The sequence below is a fragment of the Merops nubicus genome, unplaced genomic scaffold, assembly GCF_000691845.1.
Source record: "Merops nubicus isolate BGI_N331 unplaced genomic scaffold, ASM69184v1 scaffold23645, whole genome shotgun sequence".
NCBI lineage: Eukaryota > Metazoa > Chordata > Aves > Coraciiformes > Meropidae > Merops > Merops nubicus.
Window position 1 is genome coordinate 38,507 of NW_008612028.1, and position 18,560 is coordinate 57,066.

The window sequence follows — 18,560 nt, forward strand, 5'->3', positions numbered from 1 at the left end:
CACCCCTGCCACAGCACCGCATCAAGGGGCCAAATCATATATTAACTCAGAAGCCCCTTTTACCCTAACATTGAAAATCTGCTTATCTATCTTCACACACAATGACTTTTTAAATATATTTTTAAAAACATAAAAAAAATTATAATTTTTTTATATAAATGACATCATTGCTGCTTCAGAGAATTTTCTTTATGTTCTTTATTTTCCAAAGTATCCTTACCAGTGGTTCCCTATCAGGTGAGGCAGGTAGCCCTGGGAAGTTATGGAAGTGCCAGAAGGGGTGCAATATGGAGCAGAGTGCAAAAGCTGCCTTATAATCCTTGACGCCTGACATAGTTATGAGCTTCAATAATCCTTCCATGCCACTCACCCATAAATCATGGTCTTCATAGACACAGTCTGCCTCAGACCTCTTTTTGCATGTGGAAATCACAGAGCACACTAAGATATTCAGCTGCTGTGTTTTTCTGTTGTTCATGGAAAGACAAAGCTGTGTACACAGAAAGTAACAGTACCAGTAATTGATACTCCTTGTGCAGGTTCAAGAACGTCATTATTTTGAGAAACTTGAGTGTTACCCAAAGGGTTAAATTTATAGTCTTTATATTACCTGCAAATTTTGCCATTGAAAGAACTCTCCGGTCATGGTCAAAAACTTGAGTATTACAGCCCTCACAAACAACAGAAAGCACATTTTTGTTTACAACTTGGAAACAGTTGCTATTTTTTTCCTGCAACATTGCACAGTCCAGTCCCTCGTGATTGCCTGTGTTTACTTCATGATTGCCTAGGTTAATTTTCATTTTTTAACACATATGTCTGTTTTAAAACTCTTACTGAGCTAATTAAGTCCTACTGAATCAAGCAAAAGAACCAGCAGCTTCCATTTCCTTTGCCCTTTCACCCAATGTACTTTCCCCCACGTTATCTGAACTGACTAAAGACTATTTGAAAGCAAAGATTTTTGAAGAACATAGTACAATATAATTTCCTTCTATTTTTGCAACTTTCTACATTTGTCTGAAACTCTGCCTACTTTATATGACACTAGAACACCCTCAACAAAAAGGTTCATGTGAGTTACAAAGATGAATCCCACTGGTATCAGGGTCTTGAACACTTCTGGTTCTCCATATCTACAGTAAACAGCTGAAATTAGTTGTTGTCTTGATTACCTTTACCTGTGGTGGAAATGGAAAGTTCAGTGAGAGAACCTGTAACAAACTTTGCAGACCTGAAGGGAAGTTTTTAACAGCTATATGGCAAGTGTCAATGCAGTTTTAAAACTCTGATAGAATTTGTCCTGCATATCCCTACTACTTTGCCAAAATATGCCATAATTTCTGTGATTCACAGTTAAGTACATTGCACTGCAGTATGGACAATTGCTGTAACCCATACACTCAAGAAGTCTCTAGTCCTGGAAAAATTACTCACATTTCATGAGCACCTTCACAAAACAAAAAATTTGCTGACAATTTATAATTAATTCTGTCTTAAATACATTTTTATTCCATTTATGCACACAGGTCTTTTTAGAGCCATTAAACCTCCTCTCTTTTCCCTTTTTAAACACTACTGTAACTGTCAGGAACTACACTTTACATCTGAGCAATCATTGTGTACACATCATGATTCCTAGAATTTAAAATGGAATTGTTGCTTGTCCAGATATTGTTAGACTGCCATTAGTTCTGCAAAGTATGTAATTTGTCATTTTGGAAGAAATGACAGTACCTTCAATTGTGCAACATGCTTTTAAACTTCCTCTAATTTGAAAATGCCAGTATTATACTCTGCTTCAAAGGAGATATTTTTAAGGCTTGCAGGCTGCCTTGGCACAGAGCAATCTGTCAGGTAGTATTTTGTCTTCATTAAGGTTTATTCACATGAAGTGACTGGCTTCTCCATGATATCCCCCAAAGACAATACATTCTAACTTACCTGATGGTAATGAGGCCCGTGTTAAATTTTCACTTTCCTCATCAGTGCTGGCATCATAGTCATCTTCTCCTCCTGTACTCATCTGAGTGGTAGCTATACTATCCCTAGTTAAAACAAGCAAACAAAAAAAAAAAAGCAAGCACATCTTTGCCATCTATTACTCCTGCAAGAAATTTGTAATTGTTTTGCACTGTCTTAGAGGCAATACAAGCTAGTACAAGTCAACATGAAGTCCTCACACTGAGTGGCTTTGCATATTCATATACAAGGACAGATAATACACAATAAATTAAGATATAAAAAGGCAGCATAAAAATAGCAAACAGCTTGGAGTATTACAGTGATTCATCTTCTCTGGATATTTCTGAAATACAAAGTACATAAAAACATTTAGGTTTTGTATTTTTTTGTTTCTCAAAGGATAAAAGTAATCAAATGATTCAGGGAGAATGCAGATGAAAGTACAACCTATGGAAATGGTAGTTGTACTTCGACTGGAAAACCAGCTGCAAATGGAAAAAAGGACAGATTCATTGAATACTTAATTCTTGGCTACAGCATCCAAAACAGTGTGCTGCTATTCGCAGTGGTGCCACAAAGAATTCTCTGCTTTCATGACTAACAGTATTGTTTTGGATGACCAAGCACTTAGGCAGGAAGAAACATCATTCACTGAGCCAAAGAAATGAAAACTAGACTAAACTAAAATACACATCAGGTATGATACCAAGTAACTCAGGAAAATTAAGAAATACCTTGTATATTTGGTGTCTGCTTTGGATTCCTTAGCTTCATTCAACAGCTTCTGCAAGACTCTTATCTTTGCCTTCTTTTCATTCAGCACCAAAATAAACCGGCTATAAAGGTCTGCCTCTAGATCTTCTTTAGCTTCAACACACCTTTCCAGCCTACAATGTAAAATTATCGTTACACCACTCCTTTTTAAAACTCCACGTTTCCTGGAAGCCAAGTCCATAGTGAGGCCAGCCATCCTACTACAGCAATCCAGGCACAACTGGTCCAGCACCTTGGGCCTCAAACAGCCCACAAGAACCATATTTTATTAACAGAAAATTGCAATGAACTTTGCTACCAAAAGGGGAAGGTTTCCAAGAAGAAAATATTCTCTTTATGTTTTCCTTGATTGGTTCTTGCACACATGCATTTGAGACTACTAAAGTTTCAATAGTCAAGTGTTCTTTAGTTTCAATGCTGAATTCACCATAGTGGGCAGAGTGTAGCAGGATACATATAATGAGATTACAAATAGATATGATTAAGCTTGACAGGTCCCAAATCTGGACCACACACTCTGTTTTGAAATATATTCAAAGAGGCAAGAAAAAGAAACAAGAAGCTAACAACTCCACTTTCATGGACTGTAACATGGGCTGAGATGTCCAGCAAATACTTTGGACAGCGGGGACAGCTGCAGAACTCTTTCCTGGCCCGAGTCCTTGGGCAGATGTGGGGGACACAGACCTCTGCCTGCCCGTTTGCCATCACCAGACTTGCATGGCTTTTCTGGTGAGCTGGCGAGGTACAGAAACCAGTTCTTGGCAAAGCTCAACAGGACACTGCAGCAACATCTGATGGCAGCTGTAATCCCTTCCAGGTATTCATACACATACAATTCTAGCAAGTTCAGGACTTCATTTCAAATTATACATAAACAAAGCTGAGATCTTGGTACACCTGCTGTCACCACTAGGCAAGTTTGTTTTTTTCCCTCCGAACCCATGACAGAAGGGTACCAAACACTCGCAACATATACAAAAATATTTTAAAAGCTCTTAATTAACATCTTCAGAGTAAAATATACTTCTGATTTTTAAAGGTTTAGTGTGCATCTGTACCTAAGTCAATGTCAGTAATACAAAGCACAATAGAAATATAAAATTAAGAATATGGTTGTATACTGTCTCATAAACAAGGCAAAAGTAGAATATAAGCAAACATGAGCACAATAAAGAACGATAAATGAAGGGACTTGTACCAAATCCGGCCATATATTTACTTCTTCTATTTCATAACTTTTTAATCTTTGGCTTGAGTCACAAACATTTTAATATCTGTGTTTATAACAAGCAAATAAACATCTGGATATCTCACTGATCACAGTAACCACTGTATTAAAGCAAACAGTTGTACCTTACAAACAACATTCTTTTCACTAACCTGTGCAACGTTGGTAAGAAAGTTTAGAAGGCTTCCTTTGTTGTTAAACCCAAACATGTGTTAAAAATATTAACTTAGAGGGTAAGAAATTTCAACAGACTTTCTACAGAAATACTGAACATTTTGTTCATAGATCAAAACCATATATGATGGAAGAAGAAAGACAATAGAAAATAATCTCATGAAGTATTATGTCTACTCTGCAATGCTTTAGGGATATGCTTGATAGTTGATAAATAATTCATCTAATTTAAATGCAAATAGCAGCACATCATTACCATATAGATCGGTTCAATAATTCCTAAATGAAAGATCATATGTACTAATCAACTACCAGGAGACTTTCCACCTACAAAAGGAAAGTTAACTGTTTAGTGGGGAACAAATAGACAGTTCACACTGAATCATAAATCCTAACACAGGGTCCAGAAGTACCTTGACCAGCTCATGGAAGGAGAAAGGTAAGGACAGGAATTGTCTTGCAATTATCAAGTGTAATTCAGCCATTAAAAAACATCACCACCACCCCCACACCAAAAACCAGCTTTTGGGTAAACTGCCATTTGCACACTTGTAACTAATTATGTCTGTAGACATACCACTGGAAAATAGAGATTTTGTGTAAAATACAGTAGTCCTGTCTGTATCAAGTCCTATAGGAAAGTATTGTCTTCTGTGTGCCAGAGGGGACTAACTAAAAGTGCTTACTACTGTGCCATTATTTTGCAAGTGGACTGGTTTGTGTCAGAGCAGCTGAGGTTGGTTTAAGCAGTCATGTTGAGACATTTTACTGACTTGGACAAAAAGGTGTCACAGCAGATAACTTCAGTGAGGACCCCTCCAGTGAGACACCCACTGATGAAAATCTGCATAACCATAAGCTCCCAATGAAGCTGAGATGCTAAGAAGCACAGTATAGTAACCCATTGCAAGACTAGACAATTTCTTCAGACTCTGGAACAGAACTCTAGCATCTCAAAATATGTATCCTGACTATATACACAGATTAGAATATTAACTCTTCCCTGTAGGAAAAATCCAGTACTAGTATGCCATCAGTTAATTTTATGTGATTGTTTTACTTATGTGAACAACTTTTGGGGTTTATTTCCCATTGTTTAATGAAACCCATATATAAATATATTCTCCAGACATGACATTAATTTGTTATATTATTCAATCAGTGCAAAATATTATTACATTAACTCTATATTTGCAAGTTATGAGCCTTTAAAAAATACTATTATATGGCATATGATGACGTTTAAAAACAGAACAGTAAAAAGCAACAGTCTTGGGCTGCTTGGGAAAAGGGAGGCATCAATTATGCAGAACGTATGTGTGTGGAGTTGCTCTGGCTGTAACTCTGTGCAGCCTTTAGGACTCACTCAGGCATGCATTACCTGAATTACATGCCCACTAAGCAAAGCTGGCTGGATTTCATTCCAATACCTCATCGGTTACAAATACAAACTTTAATTGCCATTCATCGCATGCTTGTGCCTGCACGTGATTTCTCACTAAAATACCATCTCCCCAGGCCTAATAAAGAAGCTGCTCATCTCACAGACAACTTCCAACTACAACGAAAATAAATGGAAGTTAATGGCTAGAGTGGTGCAAGTCCTACTTGCACATGCTTTCCAATTTCTACATTCTTAGATCTCTCCGTGACCTAAGTGCAATGCTTTTAATGTGCCAGACACACCCAGGTTGATACACATCAAAAAGCTTGCTCAGCCTACTGAAAGCAGTCAGTATTAGAAATATTACAATTAGTAATTGAGAAACTAAGGTAACTGTCCAGTTCTTAAGTGCTGCACAGAGATTGACAGGAAGTATGTAACTTAATGGCATTTATACATTTTCCAGACTCTGACACTAGAAAGAAAAAAATTCAACATCTCTGCTATTTATCCTTATCCTCAGTGCTCTAAAATAATTCCTGGTCCTACAGCATTGCTCTGTTCCATTTCAGATTCACCCTTCCCCCAGCACTGGCAATGGTAGTGAATCTTGATGAGCTAATGCTGAAGAGTCAGTTTCCAGCACTAAACAACCTATCCTGCATTTTTATAAGCTATTTGTGGTTGAAATATACTGTCACTATAGTTGACCACAAAATAAATTAGTAGGTATTTTGATTTTGGCTTGTCTACACTAATTTTAGATGTTTGATACAAAATACATACCATACCTAAATCAGAAGCTTAGCTTGTGCTTTATTGGCCAAGGAATTATTTTGCTACAGACTATTACTTTACATTTACCATCTAACTACTTGTATGAAATAAAAACAACAGCTATTCTGCTCTGCATTTTATCACATCAATCCCCAAGGCATGTGCACACACACACACACACTTGCCCCCAGGCAGACACTTGCAGCATTTTCAGAATAACCCTATTGAAAATTTCCACAGCCTCTCTATTTACCATCTTGCCAGGTAGTACCTTAGTAATTTTTATTTTGTGTTTTTAGATCAAGTGCTGCATGGTCTAGCTAGCCAATAACTCTCATACTGATGTCACCTACATAGGGTTCATTTCCTACAAACAAGGAAATGTTCACTCAGGTAAAGCCCTGCACTTAGGTCACCACAATAAGCAAGATAATGAAAATTAAGGGAGTTACAGCTTCAATCAGAAACACTCCCAACACCTCAGATGCTGCACAGTTTAGACGAGAATGCATAACTAATTTCACAACTTGATCATGGAGGGGATTTTTCTTCAAAGGGATTTTTGGCCTGCTCCTGCCTTTCACCTTTAGGTGAACCTGAATTGGAGAGGGAAGCAGCAGGATCCATCTCTGTACCTGGCACAGGGCTGCCAGCAGCAAGCTGTTTACAGCTGAGGGGCTCATCTGTGTACATTGAGGAGCTGCCAGCAGCAGATCGGGGATGTTATTCAGCCTACGGATTGCTCACTAGGCAGATTTAGCCTCCTGAATGAAACTGGCTTGCCATTTACAGACCAAATGGAAATCAGAACAACTTTACATCTCAAGAGACCCCAGAGAGCTACTGGGCAAAGCTGCTGAGAGCTGAGCTCACAAAACTTTCACCATCATGAAAGTTTTCATGGTCAAGAAAATTAAGAGTAGGGAAATGGAAATCGGATGATTGAACTACTCCATCCCACGCCCCACGCTTAAACTGAACAAACATAGCTCTTGGAAGTCTGCATGCTATGTTTTAATTCTAATGAGATCTTGAAGAAAGAGATTTAAGCAAAGGGAACTGCAGGGGCTGAAACTCTAGAGCTCATGTGCCTTAGCTCCAGGCGAAGAGGCTGCACAATTCTCCACACCACGTGCTGTATATTTGATGTTTTACCACTCAACACCGTGAGTGATACAGAACGTGAAGCTTGAAATCCTGTCTACTGAACAAAGGCAGGCAAACCTTTTGTTCAGCTCTGAGAAACTCACAATACGAAGTCCAGCATTTGGAGCCAAAAGAGTAGAGAGACAGCAGGGTAGACTAGGCTGTGGCAAAAAGGATTTAAAAAAAAAAAACTCAAAATAAAAAAAAAAACACCACTCCTTGGACAAAAGTTATTTTTATTCTCCATTTAGTCGACATGGCCAAAGTTTAGTGACCACAGAACTTATAGTATTTACTCTGAAAAATCATGTTTCAGCTATTCAAAATATACTGAAGAAAACCACGATCTTTTGAAGCCTGAATACACTACTTCTGAGAGCAAATGCTGTCAGGCAACTGTGTTTTTCTTTTTTTTTCCTTTGGGGTTACTCTTCAAGAGCGCCACAGCACCATGGAAATTGATACAAGCACTAATGCCTATTACACATTAGCGTGTAATGCAGTACAGCGTTACTGGTTATACAATACACTATTGTTCAATAAACTGTTAAGCAGTAAAACACCACTTAGGAAGACCATATGCTTGTCACGGAGATTGTCAGGAGAAACTGTTACTCATTTTAATGAGAGTGAAACAAAACTTAACTCCTCCCAAAAGTTAGCTCTGTTTTTCAAGGTAAATTAACGCCAATTAGCTGCATTCTTTCATCAATCTTCCCAAATGTAGTTTTTTTCAGATAAAGCTAGAGAAAACCCAAGATAAACATCTGACTTGTATGTGCTCAGTGTTTTATACTAACTGAAAGCAGCATAGTTTACTTCAATACAGAGTGCAGTGGGTGACAATTCAGATCCTAAACACAATGGCAATTATAAAAATCTTTTGCAAAATAATGGTACTGTTTCCTATAACATCACACTCAGTTTCCAGCTCTGGCTGCTTTGACAAGGCAAACAGATTAAAGCAATGGCAAGTTATTTCCTACTCAAAAAAGTAAACAACTTAGACTGCCAATTCTACAAATCATAGGAATGATGGGAAAGGCTTCCCTAAAGAAAGGTGAGAGGATTCTACAGAAAAGGGGTGATGTTTTTTTCCTACTTCATAAAGCTAAAACCATCTCTCGTTGCAAACTTTGTAATGCCACTTGTATCTCTGACACAGGAAGGAGATCCACAACTACTGCTCAAAACACTTGCCAAAGGGAGAAAAAATTTTATGCTCTGTACATGACTTCAGAAGTGCTCATCAGTGAGGCCCGTGCCAACAGCTGGTGAGTTTCTCAAGCATCACCTGTGGATGTGCTTTTACACTTACCTCTTCTCCATGTCACTCCAGTTGCTGAAGAGCCTTTCATTTTCTTTTTGCAGATGCTCATTTCTCGCCTTCAGTCTCCCCAGGCAGTCCAGGCAGTAACCAATCAGCTCCTTAACCACCTCTGCTGGACTTGAAACTTTCTGTAGCTTCAGAGATCCAAGTCTGAACTAGGACAGAAGGGAAGAATGAATTATTTCATCTGTACTGGAAAGGTCACAAAGTCTCACTCCAATAAACTTGAGTACATACTTAACAAGCGTAAGAAATATCTTACACTCTTCCAGATTGAAGTGACATAATAAACTTGTCACAAGAATAATTGTGGAATACGTGGAATAATCTACACACCACTTATTTCTGCAACTAGTAAGTCTCAGTGGTCACCTGCCATGCAGTAGGCACAGGACATAAGCACTGTCATACTTTCTAATCAGCAGAAAAAGGGATGCCATGTAGTAATTTACAGCAACAATACGTAGCAATGATAGAGCAAGTCTGCTTTTGTACAGATCAGAGGTCAGTACTATAAAAGTGCAACCACAGGTTTTATATAAAAGGATTTTAGATACGCTGCAGAACCACAGGAACAGAAAACCTGATGGTACTGCTGATTTGCTCCTGCCTTCTGCCCAATTCTGGCACCTGCAGCAGCAACACAACCACACAGACATTACTGATAGAACAAATGAACATTCATTACCTTTGACTTTAAGTAGCATTACTAATGCCTCTCTATTACGCTTACATGCACCTAATGGATAAAAACTAGTCTGCAAGTCTCCTCTTCAGCCAGTTCTTAAAAGAGTCTTTCAATTAAATAGGGTAGCCTCAATAATTCAATTAGATTAAAGGATAGGATCCATAATGAACAGTTGTATTTCTTCAGCAATGGGGTTGTTATACAGGACATACAAGAGGTCTGAACACATTTGTTCTGCCTGGTCTGACAGAAACAAGATAAAACTGTTGTTTCTATTACATTAAAGGAGAAATAGCTCAGCCATACATATGGAACAGTATCAGCTAGACTATAATCATGCAAAGCTGAAGACACAAAAACATTCAACATGGCAGCTTGAGGCAATTGAGGAAGTATATTAAGGCTGCTTGAAAAGGGTGATATCTTAAGAGAAGCAAATCAGAAATAAATGAGTTGACTTTGGTGCTCTGCAGCGGGTTGATGATGGGGAATCTGAACACCTTCAAGGTACCCTTCCACAGGTGGTAAGAGCCTACAGGAGACACAAGGTCTCTTCTGATGTTTCTCCACATCTAGAAGGACCACCATTGGCCTGGCTTGACAAAAAAATAGCTGAGGGAGCAGATCCAGAGAAAACCTGAGTGGGTTGGATGACACAATCCAGACTTTGGCCAATTGAAACCACAGCAGAAGCAAACCTTTGAGGAAAGAAGCATCAAAATGACTTAGCTTTGATTGGAAATGCCTGCAGAAATATCGAGTTGGTGAGGGGTATGTGAAAGGAAAAGAGGCCCTCTTTCAGATCTTATAATTATTTTTTAATAATGACATAACCTTTGTGGCATTTCCCTATGAACAGAACTACCGTTCTCCTTTTCAAATTGAATACATGGCAATTGCATCTTAAAAAAGTGAAAATATAAGTGGTACATGCTAGCAAAGAGCTCAATCAGTGTCATGGCACCCCACCTATTAAAATGAGAAATGTCCCTACATTCATTTTTGTCCTCACTTTACTTCATTTTACTTGGGAGGGCACTGTAAATAACTAAATAAAAGACTTTGTGAAAAAAATGTGTAGTATTTGTTAGCACTTTCTAAAAAGTGCAGTTTAATACTACTATACACAAGGTTTTAATGAGAAGGGCCTTGTAACAATTGCTCATAAAGATTTTAAAGGCATTCTTTGAAACAAGTAACAGTCCTTCAACTTAGATATTTTATCTGTAGAAGTGTCTGCAGCAACACATGGTATCATCACAAGCTTCTTCAGCAAGTTTAATTTATCAGAAAATGCAGCAAAACCGAAGGTTTAGTTTCAAATAAGCCACCAGTCTCTCTTCCATACTTAGATGGTCTGTTTCTAATATGTTGTTCCCCTTCAGTTTATGTGCATCAGATGGCTACAGATTATAAGATGTGTTTAATTTATTTTTGGAAATTAGATTACGTTATCAGTAGCCCACAGAGTGACGTGTATTCCTTGGATATCACACTTGCTGTTTGACAGCATTAACAAAGGTGGACATTTGTGTAAAGGAAACTGTTTTTCATCACTTGCAAGCCACCACCATACTATATGGATAAAGAATTCATGCCACACTTAAATACTAGCCACAGAGATAGAGAAGCACAGTAGGACAGATAAATAGCAACACAGTCTTCTACTTATACTGTAGAGGAAATAGCAAGTAGAGAACGTCTTTTTTGTCCTATGCCTGTAATACAATCAACTGAGATAAGGTATAGGCAAATATGTTTAGCCAGGACAAATATGCATTATCTAAATTACAGTTTACTCAGTACAAAAGAATAAAATACGAATAATCCTAAAACAGGTTAAAGTGAGTAACAATAGATTTCAGCTGAGAGCCTGGTTCTACTCACAATCAAAATCATGCCAAACACCACAGGCATTTCAAAAGCAATTGTAGTTACAAACAAACACCAGTTCAGCCTCTTAAACCTATTACGTAAACCGATACTGCGAGTGCAACGTGGAGTTTTGAAACTGCAAAATACATCCTCATCTGCATGGACCTCTGCCATGAAAGACTTCTGAAAATCTGTAAGGAAAAACAATGTCCTTCTCTTTATAAAAGCTGTCAGAAATCAAACTAGCATTTGGGCACGCTACCTTTTTTTTTAAGGATTTTCAAAACGGGGAGAGGGAGAAAAGAGCAAAGAGCAGAGCAAGAAATGGATGCCAGCCTGATGAGCTGCTGCTAAGGCGTGAGTCAGAGAAGAGGTGCTAGACAGATTTCCCACACTGCCACAGGGACACAATGAATTTGGTTGGCCACCTTCTCAGGTGTTAATTTCAAAGTCCAACAGAGTAACAGTTAGCCTTTAATTCAGTCTTGCTATACAAAGCAATTGATTATGAAATACTTTCTTACCCTAAACTTCACTACACTACTTTCTGTGTCCCACACACTGTGGCCTCGGGACCATCCCGAGGAGGCCCACAAAAGGTAAACAAAGCAAGCCCATCACCATGAGGCTTAAATTTATTAGGCAGGTGCTGTATCTTTCCCCCTACACCCCAGTTATCTAATCTTAACTTAGGACAGTCGTAGGAGCAAATTATCCAGGTTACACTGCAGCTATTTCCAGCACCTTAGTGCAGAAGGACATGGGACATTTAGACACAGCCCTAATTAAACCCTAACTGTGATATTGGCTACATGGTTTTGGTTTGCCTCCCTCACACAGAATCTTACAAAGACAGTACCAAACAGCTTTCTTAGGCTGTTCTTCAACATGAAATTACTTGTTACAATGAACTATTCCACCACTTATTCAACAAACAGAAACGTTATCACTAACTATAACAACATTATCTGGGCAAGTAACAACTAATTGGCATTTGCCCCTGTGAAGAGCCCAGTGCTGACTGATAAGCCAGAATCCATCTCATTTCCAAAGCACCCAGGGAAAGCACAAGCCATCTGTAAAACAACATAAAGAAAATGGAAACTCAGGATAGTTTTGCTCTGGAGTCCTGTTGGTATCCCAAACTGGAAAGCGAGGTAAAGACACAGGTGCACAAAATAACACAACTGTAGATCCAAAGATTCAGAATTTGGGACAGACATGTAATTTGCAGCACTGACTAAGATAGATTTGTTTCAAAGTTGAATGGATTAAAAAAAAAATAAATAAGCCAACCAAAGGAAAAATCCCCAAAAGTCACACATAAAAAGGAGGCACTATTTTTTCCACATATTGTTTTGGTTTTGCATGGAACTAAACCAAGAAACAGTCCAGTTTTTTGTGCTTCATCTCCAAAAGCACAGTAGTGGAACACAAAAGAATTCCAGGAAGATTCAGGAGAAGTGGTTAAAGATCAGGATAGTATGACAAATAGTTAACTGGGTGAGCTATCGAGATAAACAGATCTTGCTTAGTTCGTGAATGAAAGCTCAACATTAACACTTCACTAAGCTCATCCAGTTTCTAAAGGTGAGACTCATTTTCTAAATTCCTGGACACTGCTGCTCTCTAGATCTACTTATATTTCTCGCCATTCTGCCAGTTGCTGGATCTTTCTAGCTTTGTATCATCTGCAGATGTAATTAATGTGCTTTCTACTTCAAAATGACTCAAGAAAACATTACGTGAAACAGTGAAGCACTAAACACTTCATTTATACAGAGGATGAACAGACCTGCTGTAGATCCCAGTGGACAACCATGACTGACTGAATGATATACTGCTCCTCTTCAATATCTGTTTTGCAGTTCGTTGGGATTTTTTTTTGAGTGTTGTTTTTTTTTAGAGACACGTGGAGATGAACACAGAACCATTTAGAAAGTTGTGTACCCTTAACCAGAAGCCACACTCAGCACTTACCCATCAGACCAGTATCTTAAGCTTAGAAACAATAATTAGAAGCTTACGACAAAACTGTCATTTTCTCACCATTTCTCACCCTGCCCATTGTTGGTCTTCTAGAGAAGAAGAAAAAAAATTATACCAGCCATAAGACAAAAAGTATTTCGGAAGTACACTGAAAAGCTTCTCAAGTAATTTTTCTTCTAGTTACTTTAATCAGGAAGATGCTTCACATAGGAAAAAAGTTATTAAAATACCAGCCAACATTTTCAGTTGAAAATTCTAAAACTACATAAAAATTACTTTATTCTATAGAGATGGTTGATTTTAATCTTGCATTTAAAAAAAAATGCTATATAATCCTTGCACTACTACATTTCACTGGAAACTAGAGTTATATCTAAGGTAATAAATATCATAAGTTATGCACTGAAAGGAGGAGCCATTTACACAGCAGTGCCTGTGTACTCTCTCTTCTGAGGCAGATTCTGAAGGTGGATACTAAGAGTGAGTTAATTTCCAATAACAATTTTTCATTATGACACCCCAGCCTATAAGAATGAAGACATTCATTCTGGAAACTCTCATGGCATCTGCGTTGCTGGCTTTGATTTCTCCCTGTATTACTTAAGTATCCTGGCAATCCTTTCTAACAGTATTTGTTATCCAAAATATAGTTAAGGAATTCCATACTTCCACAAGCTAGGGGGAAAAAAAAAAAATCATTTAGACAAGCACATTTTGTCCTGTCTTGTCCTGGCAGGCTACAGCAGCTACATAGTGTCCATCTCTCTCCTATTTGTATTATATACTTAAATTCTAAACTATAATATTTTGGTTTTTTCCTTCTCTATTTTGAAAATGATTTAACAAATAACTTTTACAGAAAGTACACTTACAGATACTTAGGTCTGATTTTGAAATTAAAATATCCCTAGTGTGTGAATTGATAGAGTTTTAATTGCACAAGTCAATCTACAGCCTAGAACAGAATTATCTCTAACTCACCTCACTCATCTTCCACTTTTCCTGCCCTTCAGAGGAGGACTCAGAGATTCTTGCACTCTGCTTCTAATCACAGTACTTCAAACTGGTTAACAACCAAATGGGTTAGCATAGTTAGTAACAGCTACATCCTTGCAGACAGATGCTGCCTCCTGCAAGGTATTGTCTAAGCAAATGTCCTTTCACCAGGGAAACCTTAATGAACCTTTTAAGGGAGGGGAGGAGGGGGGAAATTGCAGATCATCCCACCAGCAAGGAGTAGCTGTGCAGTCCCTCTCTGCAGCTTGTAATAGCAGATGTGGCCCGTGTCCCAGTAGGAAAGCCCTGCAGACCCATGTAACAACAGATCCTTTTGTCATTGCTCTACCCTGAGCACCTCTCCTAGGCTACAAGCAGCCACTCTGGGAGGGACCTTTCTACGACAGAGCTCGGTCTTTCCATGCTACCTATTAATGCCAGCTCAGCTGGATCCTTGGGAACTAGGGAGGATGGAGGAGCAACCAGGGTGTTTTTTATTAATGAATCCCACAGTCTGAAACCATATGTTTTCAATACTCAAAAAGCCATCTTACTAATCTCAAGAGCCAAACCAAAACAAATGCTTTACTCATTTATTTTTCAACACTTGCACAAATTTATACCTAGAAAATCTTCCTAGAACAAGATATGAAAAGCTATCAGCTAAACTATCCTGAAGTCACCTACTGATGAGCTTGCCTACGGCTGGTACCAAAAATAAATTCTTTACCCAGAGCTAGAGATCAGCCATAATATACAGGACAACACTGAATGCTACATTAATTCAAAAAGTGTCCCTTACATGCTCACATTACAATAGGCAGTGTAAGATACAGTAATTTTCCCAGTTGACAGCTGGAATTCTTGCAAGACAGCTGTGATTTACAGAATCAGCCTTGCTACTGCCAGTTAAATATCAGCTACCGCTTCTACTCCACAGACACACAGACTCTGAACTAAGACGGAATCAATACTTTCATAAAAATAAGTTTTCACTATGAAAATACCTATGAATTTAAAAGAGGAACATGTTAATGAAAATTCATGTACAGGGTTAAAGAATATGACCTACAACTGAATGATGGTGACACTTACACAAAGAAAGTATTGTTACAAGCTTGAATCTGGAAAGCATTATACCATTTTTATTTCTTAAGTCAATCAGTGAGTGGTCTTGATTTTTTAAAGCTGTGCCACTATTATCTCCAGGGAAATCATTCAACAGTAACCATGACATCCCTGGGTGTGGTAATAAAACGAGCACACTAGACTTGCACAATACAGTGATGACAACATGAAAGCAGAAGTTGCTTTTGTAACAGTAAACTCTAGGAAGCTAGAAAAATTACAAAGTACCACAGAAGCCAAGAAATCTTGCTGCTTACATCAGTCAGTATAAATATATGATCACCAATTACAAAATTCAAGTTAAAGATAAAAATCCTGCCTTTCTCCACTCTTGCTTTCCCCTCCTGAAATCTTATTTATGAGAGAAGTATTACTTCATCCTCAAAAAAAGTGTCTTCCTTCTTGAGGAAAGCATTGGATCTATTCAAGAGCAAAAGAGCTGACAGAAGTGATTGCTATTTTTCTCAAGTTTTTACTACATGCTGCAGAAACCTTCCACATAAATTGCTGTGGTATTAGCTCCACATCAACTGATGAAATTCCATCTGGTTTCACTATTTTGTATGGCAAAGGTTCCCAAATATCTTGGAGAGTGCTTTGCTGTTTCTCACACCCTCAAACCCACACATTCAGGGCACTGCGGCCCCCTTCACGGTTGCAGTGCAAGGAGGCTACATCTGTAAACTAGGCAGAAATTGGGAGCACTGCCAGGTACTGAAATACCCTAGTAACATATATGTCTAAGCACCAAAACGGGCAGAGTGTACTCTAGGTCATGCCAGTGATTACCTCACCAAACACTCTGCAGGCACATCACAGGAGCTGGAGCATCCCAGGGACCACTCCCAAGAGGCAGTTTGCACCTAGCCAACCTCTTCCGGAGGCTGAGAGGTTAATACCATGGACACAGACTATTTCCCACCAGCTACCCCCTGTGACTGGGAACATTCCTAGGAAATTTTCATTTACTGATGCAGAGGTAGCCACAGTAGTCCCTGGAATACTACTCTACTAGGTCTGAAGCAGAAGCCACTGTATTTCACTAGATTAAAAAGGACCAAGTCACACTGCAGAGAGAGGTCTCAGGTTTCCCTGTTGATGAAATATCTGGATCCTGGAGAAAAAGGTAGAAATGAGTCTGAAGAATGCTCTGCAACTTACAAGTTATTCCATTCATCCCTCATCAAGCTGTGCAGCCCAGCATGGGCCACATTGGAAGCAGATTGCTATGCTGAAAGCTCTTCACAGTCATAGATTGGAAGTGACTGCTGGAGGTCTCCAGCTGAACCTCCTGCACAATGCAGGGCCTGCTCAGAGGTCAGACCAGGTTGCTCACGGCTTTATCACGTTGGGTATTCGAAACCTCCAAGCACTGACACCGCACATCTCCAGGCCACCTGTCCCAATACTTGACTGGGCTAATAGTGAAACACTTCTCTACCTTATCCCACTGGGAACTGCAGTTTTGGTTTCTGCTGCTGCCCCTCAGCGCACAGGACTGCAAGCGCCTGGTTGTGTCTTGTCAATAACTCCCCCAGAGGCGTTGGGTGGCCACAGCTGAAGCTAACCCCTCCCCAGGCGAAAGCAGCTCTGCCCCACAGCCTCTCCTCACAAGCAGAGTGCTCCAGCCCCTGACAGTCCTCACTGGATTCACTCCGTTCAGTGTCCTCCTTGTGCTGGCAGCCCAAAACCAGGCCCTGTATCCAGCGTCACCTAACGAGAGCAGTCCCTCCACAGCTCTGCTCAGCGTACAGCCATAGACATGGCCTGGGGCACCGCCCGCCTCCGCTGCTGACAGGGCTCGGACTCAGCTCGCTGCCCACCAGGACCTCACCTTCAGAGCTGCTCCCCAGCCCCACCACCCCACCCCTCTTCTTGCAGGGCCCCTCAGGGTTTTGCATTTGTCCCCCAAGTTCCACACTTGTAAGGCTCCTGTCAGCCCACTCCCACAGCCTGGTCTTCTCTGGGTGGCAGCCTTGCCCTTGAGGGTATCCACTGCTCACTCCAGGCTGGTGTCAACTGGGAACTCAATGGATGGGCATACCTTCACCTCCTCCAAGTTACTGTTAAAGACACAAAGCAGGACAGGTCCCAGGTGAGACCACTGTTGCTCTCCAAGTCACCAGCCTCCAGGCCCATACAATGCCCTAACCACTGCTCTCTGAGTTCCATCATCCAACCAGTCTTCTGTCCATCTAGTTCTCCATCCATCCAGATCATAACAGCCCAACCAGCAGCTCCCAGTATTGTGGGAGATAGTGTTGGAAGCCTTGCCACAGCCCAGATAAACAGCATCCTCTACTTCCCCTCCAGGTACAAATCCAGTCAATTTATCAAGGCGGCACAGTAGAGGCAGACACAGTCTACATGGTCTGTCATGATTTATATTTGGTAAATCCACACCAACAGCTCTCAGTCACCACCTTCTCTTTCATGTGCACAAAAATATGCTCTCAGAGGTGGTGCTCCACGACTTTCCCAGAAATCAAACTGACTCTGACCAACCTGTACTTTCTCTGAGCATCAATCCAGCATTTTTTGAAGACTAGGGGAAGGTTTGCCATTTTTGGGAGCCTTTCCCAATCTCTGTGAGCTTTCAAATTTGATAGGGAGCAGTCTTAGAAAGGCCAGCTCTCTGAGCACCCTGAGATGCAGTGCATCTGGTCCAACAGACTTGGATGGGTTGTTCTGGTGGAAAAAACAGTAACATGAAAGCTAGCTCTGCTCAGCAGTATAAATTCTTACTTGTATTTCCCTGAAATTCACTAAGGTCCTTGGAAGCACTGCATTTTGATTCCATATTTGAGAACGTTCCAGGAAGCAGCTCTTAATATAAAATCCACTGTTCTGTTAAAAGACTTCTCTGAAGATTTTGATATCGTACCAAAATATGAACATCATTTTCCTGAGACCTCACTAATGCAAACTCTTTGCAATCACAGGAAACAGTGTCACATAAACCCTCCCATAAAGGAACTGCAGTTTAAAAAAGAGTTTCTTAATCTCACTAGTCTAGCTGGAAAGCTGTTTGGAACTTCTTTTCTGATTTGCCTCACACATGATCAAACTTGTACCCATCTACTCTTGGACAGACACTGTTCCT

At 39.7% G+C, this 18,560-nt stretch overlaps 1 protein-coding gene across 1 annotated transcript in view; it reads right to left on the reverse strand.

Moving 5' to 3' along the window:
• Positions 1–18,560, reverse strand: part of XRCC4 (X-ray repair complementing defective repair in Chinese hamster cells 4) — a gene marked incomplete at its 3' end in the record, with an annotated part of 95,394 nt that overhangs the window by 28,990 nt on the left and 47,844 nt on the right. The window contains exons 3-5 of the mRNA XM_008941429.1: positions 8,770–8,936; positions 2,700–2,852; positions 1,945–2,048 (exon numbers count right to left, since the gene is read on the reverse strand). Coding sequence (XP_008939677.1) covers positions 1,945–2,048; positions 2,700–2,852; positions 8,770–8,936 — 424 coding nt within the window. The remainder of the gene's footprint in view (positions 1–1,944; positions 2,049–2,699; positions 2,853–8,769; positions 8,937–18,560) is intronic.